Source organism: Asparagus officinalis, chromosome 2 (assembly GCF_001876935.1).
Source record: "Asparagus officinalis chromosome 2, Aspof.V1, whole genome shotgun sequence".
Classification (NCBI taxonomy): Eukaryota; Viridiplantae; Streptophyta; class Magnoliopsida; order Asparagales; family Asparagaceae; genus Asparagus; species Asparagus officinalis.
In genome coordinates, this window is record NC_033795.1 from 60159966 (window position 1) to 60161285 (window position 1320).

Here is a 1320-nt window from a genome sequence, read left to right on the forward strand (position 1 = left end):
TCCCCTCCACACTTTCTCACTTTCAAGTCTCTTTCGAAATCCTTGTTACCCATTAGAGATTTATATTATTTTGCCCATTTATTTATTTATCCTCTTAAGTTTTCTCTTTTTGAGACCCTTTTGCACTTTCTCTTCCACTAATAATCTTTTTATGGTGATTGGGGTTTGATTAGATTAGGATCAACAAAAGGGGTGGGAGATAATGGGGATTTCCGCCTAGATTCCTATGCGCTCTTCCTCAAAAACAGCTAAAATTATTCAGCTCTAAAATAAGAAAGAGGGAGGGGGGAGAGAGAGAGAGACAGAGAGGAGAGAGTAACAAGGGGAATTGCTTTGTACTTTGCCTCCGCTGTTGGTTCTCCAGCCGCACTCTTTGTCTTGTTGAGGGAAAAGATAGTGAGAGATCTGCAGGTTTTAGGTGTTGGGTATTGATTTGATGCGATTTTGGGCAGTTGCTGAGGATTCAGGATGAACCCAGATCAGAGAAGAAAGGTACCCCTCTTCAGATTTTGCATATTTTTGGCTGTTAATCAAATCGATTGGTTGTGTTTGGGTCTAGAATGAAATGGGTTTTGGCTGATTGTTGAGTTCGAAGTTATGGAAATTTTTAGGTTGGGTTTGAACTTGATTTATTTTTAATTTTTTTGGTTACTGGGATTGTTCATTATCTTTAGATCTATTGGATTTAGAAACTAGCAGTCATTTTGTGAGCAGGATACCAGGACAGTTGATCTGGTTTGCTTATGAATTCCTCATAATTGAGCAATATTTCCTTTTTTAAAGGAAAATCAATTTAATGCAGTTCTATGTACATAGATTTTGCGGCTGGTATTGCTTTTTCTTGCTTCCTTATGTTAATATTTTTTTCAGAATGATGTTTTTTTAGTACAAAATTATTTGTATGTTGATGTATACTACACATTGTGTGGAGGGTATATACTCCTTTTTGAATGATACCAGTTTTATACCCATTGGAGCCATAGAGGTGTTACACCTATTAGTTTTCGTTAATTCATGCAAATGAAGTGTTCATACTCCATTCATATCCTATATAAAGGCGGTTTCATAGACTATTAATGTCATGGAATTATCAAAAGGTTGTTGTGGTGGTTGAATAAAACTAACACATAAATATGAAGTATCTATACTCTTGAGTTGGCTAATATACAACTATACAAGCGATTTTCGTCAAGCATGTCAGTTTAAGCAAAATTGTTGGATTTGTTCAGGCTTCCTTTTGAAGCTAAGCGTTTGACCCTAACCATATTAATTACATATGCAAAGGTGGGTCTGTTTGATTAATCAACGTCATGAGTCAAT

General features: G+C 35.8%; 1 protein-coding gene across 1 annotated transcript in view; it reads left to right on the top strand.

The window, feature by feature from the left end:
* Nucleotides 7-1320, top strand: part of LOC109831524 (mitogen-activated protein kinase 15-like) — a 21281-nt gene continuing 19967 nt past the window's right edge. The window contains exon 1 of the mRNA XM_020398857.1: nucleotides 7-492. Within this exon, the coding sequence (XP_020254446.1) occupies nucleotides 469-492 (24 nt within the window). The 5' untranslated portion in view covers nucleotides 7-468. The remainder of the gene's footprint in view (nucleotides 493-1320) is intronic.